The 22,028-nt window shown below is 44.1% G+C and overlaps 1 protein-coding gene across 13 annotated transcripts in view; it reads left to right on the forward strand.

Annotated features, from left to right (window-relative positions):
* TNFRSF19 (TNF receptor superfamily member 19) overlaps positions 1–22,028 on the forward strand; it is a 139,329-nt gene that overhangs the window by 49,705 nt on the left and 67,596 nt on the right. Inside the window, exon 1 of one of the 13 annotated variants that reach the window (XM_072976007.1) lies at positions 9,239–9,688. The exons of 2 other annotated variants lie outside the window; for them this stretch is intronic. Coding sequence is in view for 4 of the 11 variants with exons in the window: in XM_072976011.1 (XP_072832112.1) it covers positions 21,810–21,847 (38 nt within the window). In the remaining 7 variants the exon portion in view is untranslated. 10 more of the 13 variants (XM_072976005.1, XM_072976002.1, XM_072976003.1 and 7 more) reach the window with 10 other exon arrangements.

Consider the following 22,028-nt stretch of genomic DNA (forward strand, 5'->3'; position numbering starts at 1 on the left):
TGTCACTGAATACTTACTAACCCACCTTCTCCTACTTGTTGCCCAGATGCTTTCAGATTCCTTCAAGTCCCGGCAATGACACTATACCTACTTTTTTGGCAGAATGTGCTCTATGTAGCCAAGTTATATAGACAGATACGCTTGAATAGTGGCGATCGCTGTATGTATACCGCGTGCAGCGTCTTGGTTGGTGAGCATCACTTAGAATCACAGGGTTGGAAGAACCAGAAGAGTGGCTGGGTGACTTCTCCTGAGTGCTCCTGAAGACTGAGCAGAGAAAAAATGGGCTTGATTCCCGGTATGTGACAATACCTTTTTCTTGCCCAGAATGCAGTGCTCTCTCTGTGTGACAGCCCCAATTTAGCTTTCTTCTTAAAACTATGATGAGCAAATTTTAGGAGATTTTTTACTTTGCCAGATTTTCGAATTCTTACACTTTCATTATTGCTTAGAATAGATATACTTAAATTTGCAAATGAGGTTCATTAATGGGAAAATGAGGTTTAAGCAAGCCCACCCGCGGCCTTTCACTCGGGGCGGTGAGGGGAAGGCTTGAGCTGAGAGGGGAGGTTTCTCCCCCCTGCCTGGTCCACCTTCTCTGACTAGATCCAGCTTCACGCGGGCGCACCTAAGCCTGGAACAGGAAGACTCTGCGCTGCCAAGAACCCCTGTAGCATTCTCACCGCAGTCTGGGACAGACTTACCAAATGAAATATTGAAAGTTGGGACTATGGTTATTTCTACCGAAAAATTTCACTGGTGACAAGACGGTTGAGGTGGGTGAGCTGCATCGCATGGTGATGATTGGTACGCTTCACCCCTGCGCTCACTCCGTTGACTACCTGTTTGGTTCTCAGCGCTGAGCTAGTCTCCAGGTGGCAAGGATGAGTGCCACGTGGTCCCTGCCTTCCAAGAACGTAGGGTCTAATGGGCAAAGTGGAAGCAGAGACCAGTTTATAGCACTGTGTGTCGGCTGCTATGAGTGAGACATCAAGCGCCAGAGAGAGTCCTACAGAGGTAGTACGTCCTACGGACCAAATACGTGTTTCTTATTGTAAGTCACATCAGATGTACAAATGCTGAAAACACGTCAGTGTGTACGCTGAGTACTCCAGAGGTGACCGGACAGCTTGACATGGCTGTTAAAAACAAGGAGACTCTAGATAAACAACAAGGACCTACCCTAGAGCACAGAGAACTATATTCAACTTCTTACAATAACACATAATGGAAAAGAATCTGAAAAGTATACATGTATGTATATGTATAACTGAATCACTTTGCTGTCCACCTGCAACTAACATGGTAAGTCAACTACACTTCAGTACAAAATTTTTAAAAATAAACAAACAAAAAACAAGAAGACTGTAGTTCAGAGAAGTCAGGTTTCCCTAATTGTAATGCAAAATCCAGAAATCATGGGAAAAATAAAATGTAAAATTGTTTCATTATGCATTAATATACCATAGGAGATGCTGGAGGAAGGAAATAGAAAATGAATTAGAAATGAGGATAGAAAGGAAGACATGTAAAATAAAATGAAGTAAAATAGAAAGCCACGAAACAAAATAGAATAAAGTAAAATTCATCAGGTGAGTCTGTGGGCAGAGAAGAGTGTGCCTTGAGCTGAGTGTAACAGTTTGTGCTGAATACGCCTACAAATACGGAAAAACTGAAAAGGCAGTAGCAGATTTGGAGACAATGTTTGCAACATATAATAAAGTATTATTTCAAATACGAAAATTATTGTTTCAAATCATAACACATTCAGTAAGAGAAAAAGATAGGAAATCACAGTAGTGGGAATACAGCTGGCCAATAAATACGTAAAACATTACCTCGCTTCACGTGTAATCTAATACAGAATGCAAATTAACACAATGAGATATTACTTTTCACCTATCTAATTGACAAAAAAATGGAAAGTGCTGGTAAACTTCAATGTGAAGCAAATGTGACAGAGTCAAAAAGTGGCTGTCACATACTGCTGGCGACAGCGCTAATGGATGCAACCTTTCGGAGAGTAATGCAGCATTACCACAAAATGTTGAATGCGTATCATTTGACCTAGCAATGTTTTAGGAGTCTTTCCCAAAGAAATATTAGCATTTACTGGCAAATATATTAAGTATGATACCATTTACACTAACAGAATAATTGGAAATAACTGAATATCTGTTAATAAGGAAATATGCTAGTATTCGGATATGTTTAGTGTACAAAAAGTAAGTTGTAATACAGTAGAGCAGAGTATAGCATAGCCACCTTTTTGTTTAAAAGAAATGAAACGTGTATGGGTGCGTGGTGTGGCGTGTATGTGGAGTGTGTGCCTGCGCAGATGCACATTTGGAAGGTCTCCTGGCACCGGGTTGGCAGAACTGGCCTGTGTAATGGGATTAGAATGGAAGGAAGGAAGGAAGGAAGGAGTTCATTTTCACTGCACACATTTCTATGTCCTTTGAATTTTTATTACAGACTTCTGCACCGATGCTCTGATCTCTGAGTCATGTTTCTCTTTTCATGCTAGACCTTTAGAGAGGAAATGGTGCAATTTCTATTCGAATTCCAACACAAGAGACCTTTTCTCATTGGAACCGCATTTGAGGACAGTGTCTTATTTTGCAGTCTCCTCGCCCCTCCCCCTCCGGTGTCAGAGACATTTCCCATAAAGGGAGTGATTGTCGGAGACATTTGTTTCATAAAGCTTTGCACGTAGATGTGATTATGAGACAAAGCAGCGGCACTGCATTTCCTGTATTAAATATCACACTGAAGTAGCACTTGAGATACCGACCAGAAGGTTAAATAAACAGAAAAGGAAGAATGCCCTTTCCAAGAACCAGAGGTCTAGTCACCTTCTCTGTTCAGGACTTGCCGGTGATGGAAACGGTGGTCACGAGAGAGGAGGCAACTGAGCTATTCGTGTCCTCAAATCAAAGGAATATCTTTCTAGAAGTATGTTCAAGAGTGTTTAATGGGGGTTACTTCTTGGGGCAGGCAAGGCTTTTGCTCTTGCTTTAATTACTTAAATTCATAATAATTTTTTTAAAAAGAATAAATTAGAATTATAGGTGAAATGAATAATGGTTTTTACTTTGTTTTTGTCTACTTATCCAGTTTTCTCTAACAAATATATGCTGTTTCTGTAATCAGAAAAAAAACAAAACCCAGTCCTTGAAATGTAACATTTTTCAAAGGAGACCCCACAAGCCTCCTCTGGGGGATTTCTGCAGCCCAAGAAGCGCAGGTTGGTTTACAGAGGCTGTTAACACTTGCATTGGCAGTGAATGCAACATTCCCTACTTGTGAAAAGTGAAACAGTGTTTTAGAGATATTTAATTGACAGAAAAAGAAAGTGAAATAGTGTGATCTTGTAAAAGAACACAACTTTAGAGTCCTACACTCTTTTTTTTTTCATTGAAGTATAGTCAGTTTACAGTGTCATGTTAATTTCTGGTGTACAGCATAGTGACTCAGTTATATATATATTATATATATATATATGTATACACACACACACACACACACACACATATATATATATATACCTTTCATATTCTTCATTATAGGCCATTACAAGGTACTGAATGTAGTTCCCTGTGCTATGCAGTAGGACTTTGTTGTTTATCTGTTTTATACACAGTAGTGTGTATCTGCTACTCCTGAACTTCCAGTTTATCCCTCCCCCCGCCTGTTCCCCCGGTAACCATAAGTTTGTTTCCATTTCTGTTGTGTAAACAAGGTCATTACACTTTTGAGGTCGATTTGAACCATGTGACTTCAGAAGGCTGACATAGCTTTTCAGACCCTTGGTCTCCTGACCTGGGAACTGGGGAAGGTGTTGAATCTAGCAGAGAACCAGGTGAAAGGGGGCAGTTCACCAGGAAGTACTGCTCATAGCTCTGCAGAACACAAATGGAAGCTGAGAGGTCCGTTGTCTGCCCAGCCTCTCGGAGACCCCAGATGAGCTGTCAGATCATCAAGGTGTTTGAGAGAGGGCTGGACTCTTTTCCTGTCTCTGATCATAGACCGTCTCCTGGCAGCATCCCACGTGCGCTGAGCCCCAGGGTCCTTCACTTCTGATCACTTTCTGACTTTTTACCAGTTGGACTTCCTCCATCTTTTACTGCCTTTGCTGCTCATCATGTTGCATGCATCCCTTCCAGATCATGCCTTTAGTCTTAGCACAAGAGGTCCTGTGCCTTCCTAGCAGCTCAGAGTTTGTGCCCTCCTCACTCTAGGAATCCTGCCCCATACCAGGCTAGCAGACTCACAAAATGCTGTCCCCCCACTACCCCCAACACACATAGACCATCTCTACTGTGTTTCTGTTATCCCACCTGTCTCCGTGGTGACTCCTGCCTTCCTCCATACCCGTTGCTGGTGAAGGACCAAACATCTTCTCTGTTTGGGGGCACTCTGCCCTCTGATAGTGGAGGACTCACTCACTGTCCAGCTGCACTTGTATGTGAAAGTCCACTTCAATCATTGAAGTTTACACACACAATTTACACTTCATTTTTTATTTTGAGAAAAGTTTACTCATAATCTTATACATTCATCTAAAGAATGATGAATCCTTGACCTTGAATTCTAACACAAACATGAATGAAATATCTCCTCTGAAAATTGTCATGATACACTTTGGACTTTTTGATTATGTAATACTAAAATATCACAGTAGCACTGTAAAAAAAAATCAAAGCTGTTCACTTTCAAATGCTGTGAAACATGTTATTTGCCAAAATGCAAACTGTGAGAAATCGTTAGAAAAAGCAGAATACAGGGTGCCTTTCTCTTCCAAAGAGAAATAGTTTTTTTTTACCTGTTACAATCAGAAATGACTTTTTTTTTAAAGCAATACTTTAAATAGCTGAGAGTTCAGATGTGTTCCATCCTTACTACACGCCATTACTATTCTAACATTGACCAAAGCCCTAAGGAATAAGTACTCTTATTATCCCAAATTTGAGAGACAAGGAATATGAAGTTTAAGGTAAATTATTCACACTCAGAATTTCATGTGAAAATATTGGAATTCAAGCCAGTACAGCCTGATGCAAGTGACCATTTATCTTTACTGTCTCTTTCTGTATGTTCTCACCATTCCATTGGAAATCTAATTACCTCATATGTCATGTCCAGCTTTCAACAAACATTATAAAGTCCTGTTAAAAGACAAGGCAAAACACAGTCTGAAGAGACAAAGGAAGCTTCAGAACCAGACTCAGATGTGATACAGATTTTAGAATTATCACACAGGAAATTTAAAGTAACTGTGGTTAATATATTGAGGGCTCTGATGGAAAAGCTAGGCAACATGCAAGAACAGATGTAACGCAGAAGCAGAGAGATGCAATCTCTAAAAAAAGAATAAAAAGGAAACGCTGGAAATAAAAAATGCTGTAACAGAAATGAAGAATGCCTTCAATAGACTCATCAGTACCCTGGACACAGTGAAGCAAAGAATCAGTGAACTTGAAGAAATATCAGTGGAAACTTCCAAGCTAAAATGCAAAGAGAAAAAAATGAAAAAGGTCTATGGGATAATTACAAAAGGAATAACACACAAATAATGGGAATGTCAGCAGGAGAAGAATGGGAGAAAGGAACAGAAGAAATATTTAAAATAATAATGGCTGAGAATTTTCCAAAACTAATGACAAACACCAAACCACAAATCCAGGAAATCCAGAAACTACCAACCAGGACAAACACAAAAAAATCTACTCCTAGGCATACCCTATTTAAATTGCAGAACACGAAAGACAAAGAGAAAATCTTGAAAGAAATCTAGAAACCAAAATAAAAACAAGGAAAAGAAAAACACTTCACCTATCAAGAAACAAGGCTAAGAAGTACATCAGACTTCTCATAAGAAACTATGAAAGCAAAAAGAGAGTGGAATTATCATGCAATGTCTGTCTTCCTCTGTCTAGCTTACTTCACCTAACATATGTCCTCCAAGTTCACGTTGTAGCAAATGTCAGGATTTCCTTTTTCAAGGCTGAATAGCATTCCATTATATATACACCGCATCTTCTTTGTCCATTCATCTGTGGATGGGCACTTAGGTTTCTTCCGTGTCTTGGCTATTGTGCACAATGCTGCAGTGAACATGGGGGTGCAGATGCCTCTTCAAGATTGTGGTTTCTTTTCTGTTGGACAAATACTCAGGAGTGGGATTTGCTGGGTACTCTGCAGAAGTGCTTGGCTCATCAACACTAACAGGGTAGATGGTGTCCCTTTCTTATAATTTAGAAGAACGAAGCTCAGTGAGATTGAAGCTTGCCCAAATTCTCCAAACTGTTACCAAGTTAGAGATGAGAAAGATTTGAACCCAAGACTTTCTGGCTCCTGTGTCCATACCCCTTTCTTAACATTGAGCTACTTTAAACACACACAGGTGTGTAAATGAAATGAATCCTAAAATTATTCCTTCTAATTTATGTATAGAAAGCAGTGCTTATCACCTGTAATCCAGGATGTATTCTCTGAGCAGAAGGGTTTAGAAAAGATGGCATTGGAGATGATCTCTAGGTAACCCCAAGAACTCTGAAAAGTGATGGAAAAAAATATGATGTGTTCCCTGAGCCTAGATCTCACACTTTTGGAATTTATGTGATTTGCCCATCAAGGTGGAGAAACAAAGGAGGCACGTCTCAGGTGTGGGGAAGAAAATACCACTCAAGATAGTGGCAACAGGGGGGACATGAGACCCCCTCCATCCTTGGACATGAACAGTTGAAGTCTCCTCAGTCTCAAGTGCAGTGAAAGGCAGCCCCAGCCCCTTCCAACAGATCGGACGGCCGCCTAGCCCACGACACAGCCAGGTGACACCTCGAAGAGGAGAGCAAAGGAAGCCATCTACGCATGACATGGCCTGGGAACCAGCAGTAAAACACTGCCGCTCAGCGTTATTAAAGCAAATCCTTACGTAGCGTGTGGTGATGTACTTCTTAACCCCGTAGATCAGGTTTCATTTCTCTAATCTGAGCTTTTGGTTTTTATTTGGGGGTGGGGGGAGGCTGGTAATTAGGTTTATTTATTTTTAGTGGAGGTACTGGACCTTGGGCATCCACACTACCTCAGGACCTTGGGCATCCACACTACCACAAGCTATACCCTGCCCTCATCGGAGCTTCTTGGAGGGGAAGGGGCTTCCTGCAGGAGCGCCCCTGGTGTAGCTGTTCAGAAGGAACAAGGATGCAGCCGTGTCACCACCATGCAGGGGGCTCCATGGGCCGGGTCAGGATCAGTCCTCCTTCAAGGTGGCCGTTTAGCCACTCTGCTCCAGGCGACAGATGCAGCCCTAACCTGGTTCCCCTTTCATCTCACGTGTAGGGGTTGTCAGCCGCAAGAGAACCAAGTCAACATAGTTTTCAGCCACTCGGTGAATAAACTCCACTGGCGATGACATTGCAAGGCTAGATGCACTTCGAACTACAGATCTTCCTTGGTGAGATTTGTGCAGGTTGAGGATCATTTGAGTGGTTTCCATTGGAGTCCCTTTTTTCAAATGCCTCCTATCAGCTTTGGTGGAACTACAAGAATCCTAATTCTGTCCCTCACCTATTTATTTCTGTCACTCTTGAACTCTGTGCAGACATTAGGATGTACCTGATGCTCCAAAGAGCATCTCGGTGTTAGGATCTCCTGCGTCAGGGTATCGTGAAACCTCACTTCCGAGAGCAGTGTGATGGAATATAGATTTCATGCTGGTTGCAAGGTTGGATTGACTCAGAGAAGAAATGGGCACGTGCCCACTGGGAGAGATTTTGTCCTTTTAAGTGTTTTCTTTGTATTCGGAGTTGCCCAGGAAACATTGTGTGGAGTTCAGGTATCACAGGAGTTTTCCTGGTCTGCTTTTGAGACAGCCTAGAGAATCACACCTGTGCTTCAAACACTACCTGAATTCTGCGCATCTTTGAGAAGTGATGTGTAGGGTAGGAAAATTATGAAAGAAATGCTGGCGGGCAGGGGGAGGAAATGACCATTTACATGTTACCCTGAGCTCGTTAACTGCTCAAAGCAAAAAGAGCATCATAGAAGTCTGGAAATAAACACACCATGAACCACATTTTCAAGTATTGCATCAGGAAAAAATTTGATGAAAACTAATTAGGAAGGGAAGTTGTATAAGCTACATAAATTAAATTTTATTATCTTTGAAGTTTTGCAAACATTTTTGAACTGACCTTCTAAAAGTTGGCAAGTTGCCATTGGAAAGTAAAAAATTTTCCTTCAGTCCATAAAAGAGTGATCTGGAATTCAGAAATGCACTGTATCCTGAATTGGAAAAAAAAGATGAAATTTTTTATTATTTTCTATTTTGATAAATACTAAAAATAAGATAATCTTACTTTATTGAAACTGCTATTGCTAAGGAAAGATACTAAGATAATGCTAAATAATGTGCAGTAGGTTTAATCTTAAATTATGAAGAAATAGACCAATGTGATGATTTTAGTGAGTGAAGAGTCGGAACTGAAGATTTCAGAGAAACAGCCCTAAAAGGCAGAGAACACAGATTTGGGGTAAGCACAGGGCGAGGCTTTACATCATCCTTTTCTTTTGTGGATTTTTTAGGTACTTGACAGGTGTTAATGAATTACACCCATCCAAGAAGCACACGTTGCCTTAAAATCTGATTTTCTGAATCCCAAACTAAGACCAAGGCTAAATGCCCAAGGGCTTAAGCGAGAAGGTGACAGATACCAGACACTGGTTACTTTAATTAAAGCACCACTGTCTAATTGGCAGTCAAAACCTAATAATTTACGTTTCAAGGAAAAAGCAGCTTAGTTAAAATGCTTAAGGACTTGTCACATTTAAAACAAACACTGTGAAGAAGTCACCCTCCCTCTGGCAGTGCCCCTGGTGCTTCTCCGAATGGCGGTAGAGTGATAGATATATTTAACCATTGTGGACATCTGACACCCGGTCTCTGTGAAGAATTGTGATTTCTGCAGGGAAGGGGCTGTCATTCGGAGCCAGGATGGATCGGGGTCTCTTCCTACTGAAATCGTCCCGCAGCGATGGCCACGCTTTCCAACTGGGCAGCAGAGGACAGAGGCTGCGAGGCGCAGGCGTCCAGCGCGGTCAGAGGCCGGGCCGCCGGCCTCCCGGAGCCCGCTCCCCACCGGCGGCTGCAGTCCTCCCGCCCGGGCCCCTCCCGCCCGGCCCCCGGCGCTGGTGATGTCATGGGATCCGCGGCTCCGCGAGATGAAAGGGATAAAGCGCAGCCCGCTGGCACCAGGCGCAGCTTCCAGCGCGCAGTCACGGCGCAGCTTGGGAACCCGAGCGCCGGGGAGCCGCGGGTCCCGCCTCGCTTCAGGAAAGCAGGAGGAAAACGACGCGATCCGGGTCAAACAAAAGAATCCGAGGGCCGGGAGGCGGGAGGGCGACTACCTGCTGGAAGCCAGCGTTCCTGCTGGCCCTGCGCACACGCAAACCGGGCCTCCTTTGATGTTCTGCAACTGATCACCGGTCAGATTACGCATTTCATCTCCCTGCTCGTCTGCCTTTGATCTGCGGGCTTAATTCCATTTTCCTGGATTTGAAGTTTTGTCTGGGCTTGTGCTGACAGACATTTTTGGGAAGGAGAAGCACTTGGCACAGAGGTGCTGCCAAGGAGAAACTCGGGCGCCGAAAGGGTGAGTCCTGGAAAGAGTTCAGTGCGTTGAAGGTACGGCGTTTTGTGTTCTGTTGTGGCGTTCACTTCTTCACTTCACTTTTCCTGCGCGTTCTCGGAAAAGATGCGTTTAGCCCACGGAGCACGAGCGTTGTGCTGCGTGTCCGGGTCAGAGGAAACACGCTGTTCCATGCGGTGTTAGTAGTTTGCACAAAGGGTTTGCAATCTGTCGTGCACATTTTACTTGGAAATGAGTTGCTCCAACAGGACAAAACAGGGAGTGCTAACTTTAGCACACACCCGGCGCTGCAGAGCCCGAGGTCTGGGGCTGTAATTGCTCCAAGTATTTACAGGTCGCTTTACTCGGTAAACAGGCGGAGGAACCCTACTTGACGCCAACGCTTTCCTTGTCTCCTCGTATAAAAGCGCAGAGTGCGTCTCTGGCAATACTGTTTCTTCAGCTTATTCTCTCACCTCCAAGATGTCAACCTAGCAAATACATTTACTTACAGTGTGTATTCTCAAGGGACTCACTGGAGAGGCATTCAAGTATGATTAAAGCCCTTTCTTTGTGAAACTGAAGAATTTTCAAACAGTGAGGGTTTAGTTGTGCTAAGTTTGGTTAAAACATCCTCTAGTGATTTCCTGGAACCTAGCACAAGCCTTATGGACAAACATTCACAAGGTTAATATCCTAAATTAACATTTACTTTAAATTTACAGTGACAGCTGTTGTCAGTTAAAATCGGCCAACTGTTCATGAAAACTATCTTTGTAATCAAGTTATTATGTCACGTAGAGTTTTTAATCACATTTTCACTGGTTTATGTGCAGCATGGCGAAACCAAAATATATGGCTGTGCTGAATTGGAAAGTTACCTTGTTTTGTGAACTCAGTGATCACATGTGTGCCTGCACACACGTGCGCGTGCACACACACACAGTGTAAGATCTTCACATTGAGATGCTAGAAAATACAGTGGAAATGTAAGAGCGCCATGTTCACATTAGTTCATTGTAATGGTCTAATCTTAAAAGTTTTTCGGGTGAAATATTTATCATCACAATAGTCTACTTAATGCCAGCTCAACCACAAAGAAATTGTAAGTGATGAGACCAGTTAGCCATTTGTCTGAAATTCTTATGAGACAGGAAAGGCCTAATGAATCTCGTTTCACATGTGATTAATTTCTCAGAGCCTGTTAATTAAATTGCTCTCTCAACTTTCCTCCTAGTATTGGAAGGTGGATAATTAGCATTGTTTGCTTAATTTTGAAACTCTGATTGCTGTTAAGTGAAGATTATTTAAAACCATACTATGTTTTTAAGATGTGTCAGTAAGAATTTAATCTAAAAGATTTAACTGCTGTTTTTAGTCCTGCCAAGAGAGGCATTTAAATTTTTGTTCTACTGACAGTGTGACAAAACATGTTCACAATGTTCTGAATTACCAGCTTAGGTTGATTTTTTCATTTGTTTGCTTAAAAAGTCCTCATTAAATCACAAAAGCAGTAGTAATGTTCACATTAGGATAAAGAAAATTAAACTTTTCAAGTAATGACTGGAGAAGATGCCTAAAGAAATAGTATGCTCAAGAACTCGGTCATTTAGTTCAGATTTGAGACTTAAAAAATTTTTAATGACTATTTATTCTGCTACTCAGTTCATTTTAACAAACACAGACTCTCTTCAGCACAAAACAAAAGAGAGAATTAGCAATTATCTGATTAATTGAGGCTTTGTAGAAAACTAGCTTGGACAAGTCAGGTCATTGAAAATCCACTTCATTGCCTGAATTAATTCAGTTAATTGTTTACTTCTTGTGTCTTGGTTGAGAAATGAAACAGATTGTATTTGGCTTTAAAAGAAGGATGGCTATCGCTGAAGGGACAGGGACAGTCTCATAAGGCATCTCTTAATGAATTGCCAGGCGATGATCTTGACTGAGGTTTTGGTAGAAATACTTCCTCACACATCCACTGAACGAAACCCTTACTATTATTACATTTTCCAAAGCACTTCCCTATCTGTTGTTTCAATGGCAGCTTTGTTGCTGCAGAAAGTCCAAGTCTTCAAAAGACTTATTTCTAGTCCTGATTCTGTCACTGATTAGCTATGTGACCTCCAGAGAGTCACTTCACTGCCCAGTGTTCTCCATGTGGGAGTTGATCAGATCATCTTCCTGCAGTAAGCAGGGTGGAATTTTTATAGCCATTTTACAGATGAGGAAACTGAGAAGGGAGAAAAGTAACTTGACTTTCTTAACTAAGGTCACATGGCCAGTTTTGCAAGCCTTGGGCTCGTGTTCTTTCCTGTTCACCATGCATACTTTCCAACACCTGCTAAAACAAATGCCCTGCTGACCAGAGAGCAGTGTTAGTTTGAAAGATCAAGTCAGCCACTTCCTTCTGCACTGCAGTTTTTTTGTTTCCGTGATAGACTTTTCAGTCAACTGGATTAGTCTGCTTATTTCCCGAGAGTTCCTTTTGCTTCTGATTTTCCAAGCAGTTCCAATTAGTGCAACACATAATTTACCATAGCACTTAAAATAATTTTCACAAAAAACTTAATATATCAATGCAATGTGAAATTATATATACTTGTCTGTGTTTGTGTGTGTATGTACACATATATATACACACAAGTTTGACATTATATACACATCTTTGTGTGTTTCCAAGGAATTGACATTTTCTTAGAGGATGTCAGTGGGGTCCATGAAAAGTTTAATAAAAGTTGTTGTTCCTCCGGGGAGATTCCCAGTGGGATGTTGTGAGATTTGAGCTTGCAGATTCAATATGGGCTTGTCCATGTTGTATGTTCCCTATTACATTTGATTATGTTCAGAATCCTTGAACATGTTTTCATGAACTCTTCCTGGGTTTTTCCCTTGGGTAAAAAAGAATATATTTCTTGTGAATAAATGTGTTTGTTGCCTGTAAACTTTGCCCATATCCACTGCTCTCAAGGCCAAATATCCCTTACATCTCATCACCCTCATAAAGATTTCATACAGAGCTTTATAGATTATTACTTATCACAATCACTAGCATTTATTAATTCACTAATATCTGAGTCCTTGTGGGCCAGGCACTTGACCAGTACTTTTTGGAACGCCATTTCATTTAAATTTCTGGCAATTAACTTTGTCAATATAATTACACAGATGGGGAAAGTGAGTCTCAAAGGGATTAAATAGCAAGTGCAGGGTCACAGGGCTAACTGGTCAAGTGGCACCACCAGCGTCTAGCTGTCTGGTTTCAGGTTGGGTCATTTTGTTCCAGGACCGGGCACTTACTTCTTTCTTTTGTAAGCAATCCATAGAGCTGAGCTTGGCAGCCAAAATTTTGGACAAAAAATCGGCTCTAGTTTTCCTTCCTTCCTTCCTTCCTTCCTTTCCTTTCCTTTCCTTTCCTTTCCTTTCCTTTCCTTTCCTTTCCTTTCCTTTCCTTTCCTTCTTCTTTTTTTACAAGCAGTATTAGAATTCTTTGGTAGCGTTTTCCATCAGTTGGCCTAGAATTGTCAGCTGTGAAGGGCCTCAGGATGGGACTCATTCTTCCTCTGCTTCAGGACTGGACCACACTCCAGCACCCATGCTGGTTTGGTTAGTCAGACTGTGTGATGGCAGGGCTGGGCCAAGGCACCCGGGGAGGATGAATTTAGTGCCCCTGTGAAGAGTGATTCCTTACAATGTTGTCAGCACCACTTGGAGGCATGAGCTATGAAAAGCGGGCAGGAGGCACCCTGGTGGCTGCACTTAATTTCTCCTTGACTATCACCAGCCATTCAGCTTTGTTGCCGGTTGCCCCAGATCCACCCTCTTGCTGAAGTCACCACCCAGGTGACCAAGTCTCACTTCCTTAGACTGAGAAGTACTTTGAAACCATCCATTGTGTCTTAACTCTGCTCTTTCGTGAGAAGGGGGCGGGAGGGGCGTGGGGATGTTGAGTGGCTTTCAAACCATCTCTTCTATCACTGCCCACAGTCTCTGCGAGAGGAGCTTTGATACTCAGCTTTCCCCATCGCCCTAAGTGACCCCCACATCCAGCAGCCTGCAGCCTTGCCTCGTGGCTGCTGCCGGCCCGCCTGGTCCTGCATGCTGTGATATGCTGAGGCGCGCACTGTGCTCATCAGAAAGGGCAGGAGGAGAGTCAGCAGCTTGCTTCCTCCCTCAGGCGCCACACGAGAAGAGTCTGGCCAGCACCTTGTGTAAACTCACTGAGGCCAGTGCAGGTGCTGCAACTTACAGCAACTTTGCTCTATAAATGTCATGAGTTTGGCATTATGTCAGCTAAATGGATACCCTTGTTGGCCTTTTCACGTATGTGAGTTTGTGCACCAGCGGTGTGGTGAAGATTGTTAGGATTCGGGGAGCCTGGATTTTGGCTCCTGCTTTGTTATTAACCTGGTATGTGACCTTGGGCAAGTCGCTCCCTGTCAGGCCCCGCGCTGCATGGCCAGTCCATGACTGTCAGCAGCAGGGGCGGGAACTGCTTAGATAGCTGGGTCTTGGTTGTTTTCCGCCTAATTTTTGTGACTATATTTGGCAGATTTTATTACTCGTTGAGATTCTTACCCCCCTTTATCACTTTATTCCATGGATTTTTAGTGAGCACCTACTATGTGCCAGGCAGTGTGAACTAACAGACAAAACCCAGGATTTGCACATAGCTGGCATGCTGCTCCCTTCCCCATGAAATAGTGACTTAACGCTAGGAAGTACTAGAAAGTCAAACGACGTTCCCTTAAATTTGCTTCCAGTGAGCCTGCTTATCACTGAAACTGTTTTTTCAAGAATCTCATTATTTCATTAGTTCAACTTTTGAAGGAAAATATTCTAAACAAATACACCATGGATCAGCCTAGATATCGCTAAAATCAGCTTCAGAAAGCCAACCCTTAACATAATCTTACAAACAACACCTGTATCAAGATTCTCACAACAGCTTGGCTTTTTCAGTAAAATTTCAACTTGTTAATAATAGTGTTTTAAAGGGAGAAGAATGTTTTCAGCCCTAATTCTAAGCATTGATTTCATCCTGAATGAGCCTGGGACTCGTGTTCTTTTTGTACCACCACTGCGCTCTCCTTTGGACGCTGTCTCCTGTGGGCGAGTATTTATTACCCTAACCGGCCTCTTTAAAGAGTAAGATGCACTTAATAGCAGAGGTTCAAGGCTCTTTGTCCCCACTGTCAAATGTTTCAGTTGTCATTGATTTCTGATGCTTGGTATTGTATCCTCTACAAAAGGTACCCCCACTGCTAACAGTGGCTGCATTTAGTGAGCACTTACAGTATGCCAGGCATTGGGCTAAGCGCTTTAAATACTTCATCTTATTTAACAATGACCAATGAAGCAACTCACTTCACAGTTGAAGAAACAGAAATTTGGGAAGGTTAAGTCACTTTTCCAAAGGCATACAGCTATTGAGTGGCAGACTGGCATCCAGGGCCAGATTACGGGATGCCAGAAGCCATGTCGGTTAACAGCAGGGCCTCTCGCTAGAGAGCCAGCCGCCTGACTGGGAAGATCAGTCAAACATACATGAAACGGCGCAAGAACGAGTGGACGACATAATGTGCTAGTGTCTCTAAGTCTGAGGGGAGGCCAGAGCGAAAAAACATTTTTTCACGGCTGAAGTCAAAGAAGTCTTTCCTGAGCTGGCAGGTTAACTTCCTCTGAGAAAACATTTGTTGACATTTGTGAGGATGCTTGATACCATCAGAGGTGCAAGTTTGAGCAACATATGTCCCTTCTTGAAAGCAGAATTCCTTTTAAGTCCTTGAGGAAGAAAGCTAAGTCGTAGAGACTTCCGGCAGGAGGGAGAACGTGGCCGGTGCTGTGGTTGGAGGAAGAAGTTGGCGTCTCTCCTCCAGCCTCGGGGAGGCTCATGGGAGTCGTGGCTTTTGAGTCGCTAAGAAGTCAGAGAGCTGAGAGAAACAGGTGAGTCTAAAGAGGACACTTGGAGAGCAGAGGAAGGGCAGGTTTAGGGCACCCTGGAGGCAAGGCATGCAGACCAGTCTGGCCAGAATATAAAGTGTTGGATCTGGAGGAAGAAGAGATAAGGCTGAAGATGTGGGTGGAGCCCAAACTTGGAAATCCCTGACTGCTAATTCAAGGCATTGAGAAGCCATTCTTTAGAGTGAGGGACCTTTGTCAAATCTTTTCATCGGCCAGTGACCGTGATGAAAGGCAGGAGGAAGCAGCAGGGAGGGAGATTTGGCAGCAGCTGGGCTTTTTGGTGGAAGGTGCCAAGGGCCTGCAGGGTGGTGGAGGTGGTGGGACCAAGAGAGAAAGAGGAAGGAAGTGTGAATGTGATCGTGTGACACCTTACAAAGAAGCAATCATTCAGCCCAACCAAGGTGGACAGAATATCCCCTCTGTGCCAGGCTCTGGGATTCTAAGAAAATAAGATGTGCCCTCGGGAGGGTGAGGTCTAGTTAGACAGGTAACTTCCAGAGAAGAGCGAGCTTGTTCGTACAGCACCGAGTGTGCGTTGGTCCTAGGTAAGGGGACAATGAGGCCGGGGAGACGTATACTTGGCCTTGAGGTTCAGATGAGATTGTGCATATCGTTTGTGAACGCTTAAAAATAAGTCATTATTGCAATTTGTGTTCCAGCCATGTTAGGTTGGAAGTAGACCACCTTGAGGTGGACACTTGGAAGGATATTTTTAATGTCTCTTTCACAAGTACTAGTCCTGCGCTCGGAGCTCCCAGTGCGGGATCCCTGGATGGGCTTATCAGTAATTAGCTGTAACAAGGTATTCATTCCTTCAACCAATATTTACTGAGGGCTGCTGTGGGCCTCGGGGTATAGAAAGGAAATATACGGTTTGGTTCCATCCAAAGAGACCCGCAGTTGTGCCAGGAAATCAAAACCAACACAGGAAGTGTGGGCGCCTCTCCACCGACGCACTGCGCAGCATTGGGTTGGAGGGAAGTTTGTCCACTTACTCACTGGCCAGATGGACAATGATTGCTTAGGTTTCTCCAGCATTCTACTGCCAAAAAAACGACTTTTTAATGTACATGGTTCTTTTACTCCTTCCACCAAATCTGCGCAGCGGGCTCCATTAGCCCCGCTTCATAAGTGCACAAAGTGGAGAAGTTTTGACCCCGTCCACAATGCGTGGGTGGAGGCACGGAGCCCGAGCCTGGGCTCCCCACGATGCCTGGGGGCCTAGGTTGCAGCAGGCTGTGCCCGCATCTTGGTGGTGGACGCACACTGACCTCCGGAGGCTAATGTCCCGTGAGGACCTGCCCCGGAAAAGCGTCGTGAATGATGGGGTGGCCCGTGGGCCAGGTCCTGGTGATCTGGACCCACAGCGCACACATGTCACATCGTTTCCCGGGCCTTTCCGGGCTGGGGTAGAAAGTGACCGGCAGCGCAGAGGCACAAAAGCCTGGAAACAAGTCCAGGGTGGACACATAGGCGCGCCCCTGGCTGCAGGCAGGTCCTTGGCACAGCTCTGCCCTTGGTGGTCCTGCTGCGCCCCGTCCTCCCCGCCCAGGTCAGCCTGCGGGATGCAGTCAGCAGCCCCCGCAGCCCCAGGGGCCACCAGTGCCTGGACCACGGTCAGCGTACCCAAGGGGCTGTTGGAGGCACAGCCGGGAGCCCAGCGGCGTGGGGTGGGCGGGGCTCCTGTAGGGGCGGGGCTCTAGGCGGGCGGGGCCGGGAGCGGCGGCCGTTGCCAGGCTACGGGAGAGCGCGGCGGGCTGCGCAGGGAAGCTCGGATCGTGAGCCCTGGGAGGGGACCCCGGCCCAGCTGCGCACCGCGTGCTGCGCGCCCAGCCCGGCTCCGCGCGCGCTCCGGAGCCTCCGACTGCCGCCCAGACCTGCAGGGCAGCCTCCAAGCACCCGGGAAGGTGGGCGCCGCGCGGCGGTCCCAGCCCTCGCCCCGGCTGATCCGGCGGGACGCGCGCGGAGAGGCGGGGCCCGCGGGCGGAGGAAGGGGGCGCCGGCCTGGGCTGCTTGCGTGCTGAGCGCGGACGCGCGGACGGGGCCGCCGGAGGCGATCTGTTGGAGGACTGACAGCCAGGGGCACCAAGTTGCTGGAGCTGCAGGAACCAGAGGGTGTGAACGCCCCCCAGTCCCCGTGGGCGACAGGAGAGACTGCACTGTCCAGGGATCTTGTAAATAGAAAGTGTGCGTGGTGGTGAAGGTGCGTGAGTGTGTGTAAGTCACTGTGCGCAAGGCTGGCCGGGGCCTGGCTGGGGGCGCTCCAGCCCGGCCCGGAGCCGCCCGCGCGCGTCCCGGCGGGAAGCAGTGTGCAGGCGGGCCTGCCCGGTTGTGGCGGAGGAGGGAGGACACTTAGAGGATGTGTCGGTAGTCCATAAACACGTTCATTCTGCGGAAAAGGAAAGTTTCCAAGTGTCCGCGGTGGGTGTTAGTACAATGATGGGAGGGGCGGAGAACCCAGCCCTCGTCTGGGTTCGCATGCCATTTCAGGGAATAGAAATTTAGCTAATACACTTGAAGATGAAGTTTGGAAGTTTGCAACACACAAAACCATAAACATTGTTGGATATTTCTTTAGTTGAAAGTTCAACTCAAACTCTTTATGAATGTGTGGTTTTTACTCCAATGACAGCTTTCCTTTACTAGAAAACAGTTTCTTTATATAAACAGGAAACAGTTCTTGTTAAACATGACTTATGCAAACAAAAGAATTTGTTTTAATATGTTGTTACTTCATTATCAGATACTTACAGGCGAAAGGGAGGATTCCATTGCATTAGTTCAGGATTTACGCTGTTGTGCAGTTTCACTGTAGGCTTTTTTTGTCCATGCTACTTTCCTGTAGTTTAAAAATGTGTTTTATTTCAAGCACCACTTACTTATTATGTGATTTAAAGATATGTAACTAGAGGGGGTGAAAATGGAGCCCTATTGTAGAAGACAGTTTTTGACTATTAATTGCAGAGATGTGGGTACTTAAAAAGAATTTTTCTTTGCATAATATTTATCAAGTTCTAGAAATAATACAAAAGGTAGAAATGCAATTTCATTTTGAAAATACTGCTCAGACATCAATACATGATGCATGAGCTCTGAAAGTCTGTTATAGCCCATAGATGTGTCTCAGGACATCTGCTTTGTTACTGAGGCCACATGGCCTTGCTGACTTGGAAATTTTTTCCTACACCTAGTGCTAGCTCTGGAATGTTGTGTTAGTGTTTTCCGGGACACTCCTGGAAGTCATTTGTTTCTTTGGTGGGAGTGCCTTTAGACCCTGAGTCCAGGCTGGACTTTGAATTTGAAAGTAAGGCTATATGAAGACATTCTATGCACTTAAAATTGCAGTATAAACTACACTTTCTATCCGAAAGACTTGAATAAGGAACATTGCTAACATTTCAGTAGCATGTAAGAGGCTTTTTAAAAGAACAGAAAATTATTTTTTTAACTTCAGATGATCATGAACATTAATTCATATATATAAAGTATGTATACTACACATAATAGTCACACGTATGTAACATGTTAACTTAATTTACTCTTTACAGCTCTAATGCACGAATCTAGGATGTGCTGGGGACTTAGGAAACATGACTGAGGAATTTTGCTAACACTGAGGAGGAGAATTTGATTCTCCTTTTCCATGTATTTAGATCTCTGAACCCAAGCTTGACCCAATCCTCTACGACCAGTTCAGTTATTCAGAAATTTATACAGCCCAAACCCAAAACCAAAGGCATCTGTAATCCATGAAAAAGCCAAGTCCTCTCAAGTCTGATAAATCAGTATTTAAAGTCAAGTATTTAAAAATGCTGGAAAAGGCCAGGCTGCTCTGTCCGTTCGTTGACTACAGGTTGGATGAAGACTCACCTTGAATAAATGCACACCTGCATAAAGAGACAGCTGCTTCTGTCATGAGAGGTCCAGGAACACTTAAACAGTTACATGATTTGTCTCATGGCAGCTGATTATTAAATGTCCATTGCCTCTTCAAAGTGACCTCCTAGCTGGAGAAAAAGGACAGCCAGGCAGTCTGAACACAGCGTCCTTTCATGATTTACCGGTTGAGCAGGGAGTTCATTCATCGTATTTTATCTGTCTCAAATGTTTACACTTGAAAGTAAGATGTTTAAACAGTATTGGGTTATCGTCCAGTCCACACATCACAGAATACCTTTTAAATCGAAGTTTTAAAACCTGGGCTTTTAAAAAGAGAACAAGCAACCTCAGCAACTGTATAAGACAAAGGAGCTTGTCTGTCTGAAGATTAAGTGTTCCTCAGCCAGCTCTTCCATCCAGTCTTCTCGTATGGGCCTAATACGAGGAAATTCTAAAAGAATGGGGGTGGGGAGGGTGCAGCTCAGTGGTAGAGCACATGCTTAGCATGCATGAGGCCCTGGGTTCAATCCCCAGTCCCTCCATCAAAAAAATAAATAAAACTTAATCACCTCCAACCACCCCCCAAAAACTGAACTAAAAAAAAGAATTTTAATAAACAAGAGAATGGAGGCCACTCTCGGTGGAGAACTGCACACAAGCTTTGGAATCTATGCAGACTTGCTTTTAAAATGAAAATTTAAGCAGCTGTGTTTCAGACATTGTTATGCACGATTCTCTTAGACCGTGTCGATGTTTGAGGCACCCTTAGACCTGGATGTTACAGTTGTTCCATGTGCATTTTAGGATTGAGAAATGTTGTGAACTGGGAAGAGTACCTTAGTTACTACCTGCGGTTGACTGGGTGCTTTGAGAACACTGCATGGCTGACTTTCCTAAGGCAAGATGATAGCGTCCACAACTCAGATCCCCAAAAAGGATTAGTCTCAAAAAGCCCTCTCCTCGGTTAAGTTCTGTTAAAAAAAAGTTTCAGGAGCCTGACAGTGAGCGGCCCCTAGTGCTTTTGAACTTCAGAGGAATTGAGGGTATTGTATTTGGCAGCAGAACGTTTTAAAAGCTTGTGGAGTTTTTAGTAGAAAATATTTCTTGACTTGAAAAGGGAAATGATTCTCATTCCGCAGCCAACAACAATATGTATATTTTTATTACAGCATACCTTTCTGAGATTCCTAGGCTACAAAAAAGGCTGCCAACTCTACCACGTAGGAATGATCTTCAGGAGATAGTGGCATTGAAGGCTAAGGTGAGAGTAGCTGGAGGCTAGGGCTTGTTGTCCTGATTGGAAATAGCGGGACCCTGCATTTCTGATTACTGTTTTAGTCCCTTAGCATATGGGACTGACATTCTCAATGATTTAAGATTATGTTCCACCGTTAAAACATAAAAGGCCGTACATTTAGCATTGGCATTATTTCAATGCTGATTTTATACATTGTAAGCCTTCCAGTTTACTTTAATGTTGATTTAAAAAAAATTCAGTTTATTGCATATTGGAAAAATGTATGAGTTGGAGGTAGCATCATGACATCATGTTAATACAGTTTTACTAGAAGACAACGTTTACCTGGTGCATGCTCTGCGTGTTGGATAAGAAATCCAGTCGCCTTGAAGGGATGGGAAAAAAGGAAAACTAAGTAACTTATTCTGAAAAAATTATCTAGATTATTTGAATTATTCTAAGAGTCATCTGTTTGATCATTTGTAAGATCAAAAATAAAGACCAGCCTCAGAAAGGTTGCTGAGTTGTTAAGATTAGACAGCGACATGCAGCTCTTCCTTAGTGGTCTTCGTCAGTGTCGTAGCACTCCGTGCGGAATGGGTCCTCACCTGAACTGTGTTCTACCACAGGGACTTATATTTCAAAATCAAGTTGTGGTTACACAAACTTCCCCCATATGTTGTTTTAGCCCTTACAATGACCCTAAGGTAAAAATATTAGAGTTAATGGATTTCTTCATTTATTCAACATGTACTGGGCACATATTTTGGGTGAGTTGCCATTCTAGAGTGATCACAGTTCTTGTCATTAAGTCCTCAAACCCTAATTGGTGGTAAATCCAAATGGCTTGGTTGGTGATGAAGTGAAGGAGGGCTGCCCTGGGTGACAGTGGTGGGGTGGAGACTGGAACACTAGAAGCCTACGGTCTTCCATGGCAGAGACAACGGATGTTCAGCTGTAGCGAGTGTTGCCTTGACCTGGGGCTCATGGTTGCCAGACTTTCTAACTTTTCAGGCCAATTCTTCATTTTTAATATTGAAAACATAGTTTTGAAATTACATGCTGTCCTGACAGAAGAAAATGACACTCCCGGCGAGATGCAGTACAAGGGCTCCGAAGAGAAGGATAAAGCCAGGTAATTACGCTGTGAGACAGAGGGTCACCCAGGGTGCTCTGGGAGCATCAAGGAGGGTGCCCCTGGTAGATTCAGGGAGGGTGCAGGTTGATGGAGCCTCTGTGGTTTGGATGCTGTGGTCTGCCCCGCTAGGAAGGGGGAAGCCTGGGGCTGGTCCTCCCCAGCTGCTCCCCTAAACCCT

The sequence above is a fragment of the Vicugna pacos genome, chromosome 14, assembly GCF_048564905.1.
Source record: "Vicugna pacos chromosome 14, VicPac4, whole genome shotgun sequence".
Taxonomy (NCBI): domain Eukaryota; kingdom Metazoa; phylum Chordata; class Mammalia; order Artiodactyla; family Camelidae; genus Vicugna; species Vicugna pacos.